This window comes from Nanorana parkeri, unplaced genomic scaffold, assembly GCF_000935625.1.
Source record: "Nanorana parkeri isolate BGI_ZX_2015 unplaced genomic scaffold, ASM93562v1 scaffold1200, whole genome shotgun sequence".
Classification (NCBI taxonomy): domain Eukaryota; kingdom Metazoa; phylum Chordata; class Amphibia; order Anura; family Dicroglossidae; genus Nanorana; species Nanorana parkeri.
In genome coordinates this window covers 516691-518558 of record NW_017307468.1, presented here as the reverse complement: position 1 = coordinate 518558, position 1868 = coordinate 516691, and the positions used below count along the sequence as shown (strand labels likewise).

At 48.3% G+C, this 1868-nt stretch overlaps 1 protein-coding gene across 1 annotated transcript in view; it reads right to left on the bottom strand.

The window, feature by feature from the left end:
• LOC108796952 (disintegrin and metalloproteinase domain-containing protein 10-like) overlaps positions 1–1868 on the bottom strand; it is a 28590-nt gene that overhangs the window by 14241 nt on the left and 12481 nt on the right. Inside the window, exon 8 of the mRNA XM_018568515.1 lies at positions 1078–1246. Coding sequence (XP_018424017.1) covers positions 1078–1246 — 169 coding nt within the window. The remainder of the gene's footprint in view (positions 1–1077; positions 1247–1868) is intronic.

Genomic DNA, 1868 nt, shown 5'->3' with positions numbered 1-1868 from the left:
GGGAGGCAGGAGGGCAGTAATGTATACTGTGCATCAGGGTCAGGGCGAGGGGCAGTATATGTATACTGTGCATCAGGGTCAGGGCAAGGGGGTGGCAGTATATGTATACTGTGCATCAGGGTCAGGGCAAGGGGGGAGGCAGGAGGGCAGTAATATATACTGTGCAAATGTTTCATTGTCAGGGCAGGGGGGGCAGTATATGTATACTGTGCATCAGGGTCAGGGGCAAGGAGGGAGGCAGGAGGGCAGTAATGTATACTGTGCATCAGGGTCAGGGCGGGGGGCAGTATATGTATACTGTGCATCAGGGTCAGGGCAAGGGGGGTGGCAGTATATGTATACTGTGCATCAGGGTCAGGGCGGGGGGCAGTATATGTATACTGTGCATCAGGGTCAGGGCAAGGAGGGAGGCAGGAGGGCAGTAATGTATACTGTGCATCAGGGTCAGGGCGGGGGGCAGTATATGTATACTGTGCATCAGGGTCAGGGCGGGGGCCAGTATATGTATACTGTGCATCAGGGTCAGAGCAAGGTGGGAGGCAGGAAGGCAGTAATGTATACTTTCCAGCAGGGTCAGGGGTAAGGGGAGAAGGAGTTGTAATGTGCACTGTGCATCAGGGTCAGGGCAAGGGGGGGAGCAGGAGGGGCAATAATGTACTCTGTGTATCAAGGTCAAGTGAATGGGGGGGCAGTGGTGTATACCGTGCAGCATTACCATGCAAGAACAAGGGTGTAATGTGCAGGAATTGCTTCCCCATGATACAATCACAGACTATATACAGGAAGTGTTAATTATAACCTTAGCACATGATTATTTTTCACGAAGCTGATCAATACACAGAAATCTGATTTTAATGACCAAGGCTTGAGTTCAGCTTTTTTTATGCTTTGATATGGCTGCGGCAAGCCCATACTGCTGCTTTATAAATGGACTCAAGGAACAAAAGGTGTGCTGCAGTGCAAGGAGCATGTTAATAGGAGGAGAGAGCAGAGTGACAGAGACATGAGCTTATCAGCCTGCTGCTTCTCCTTTCACTGTCCAATCGCAGACTTCAGTCAAAAGCATTGTGGTGTTACCTGTTCTCCCAATCCAGGCCAGCCCCAGAGTGCCGCTGTAGTCGCGGTTTGTCAGCAGGTAGGAGAGGCAGACGTGGTTCCAGTTGGAACTGGAATGCAGCATCAGCAGCTTTTCTATCCCGATATATGGAGAATTCAGGGGGCTGTCCGGCTGCTCCTCCTGCATTATCTGTTGGATTTCACAGGAATGACAAAGGTTTTATTGCCAGAAAATTAAAATAACTACTAAGTTGCCCGATCTACACTGAGGGGCCGATTTATAAACCATCCGCCCCGACATACACTGGCCAACTACCGTTCACACAGCATTCTCTCCACTAGATGGAGCCGAGGAGCTTGACTGCATAAAGTGGTGAGAATGCCATGTGAACGGTATTTGGCCAGTGTATGTCGGGGCGGATGATTTATAAATCAACCCCCGGACTGTCCTGTTTAATCTGCCAATCTGGCCGGCAATTTTCCTTTTTTTATTTATAGATTGGCGATATTCCATATATTTTATTTATTATGATCGGCACTAAAAATAGTTTTGTTTAAATGTTCCTTTTTCTTGTAGTCAGGTAAATATAAAATATTGCACATGAATCTCATGTTTCCCCTGTCCAGCCAGTAGATGGAGCTCTTGGTTCATTTCCACACCTTTCCCTCCTTACCTCCTGTTGGAGGAATCCTGTTGTTTATAGAGCTCAGTAGCTCAGGCTGAAGATTACATACACATGAGTGAGTCAGACCAGTGTCAGCGCTAGGATTCTTGCCTACACAAGCAATGTGCATTTTTACGCCCCCCCCTT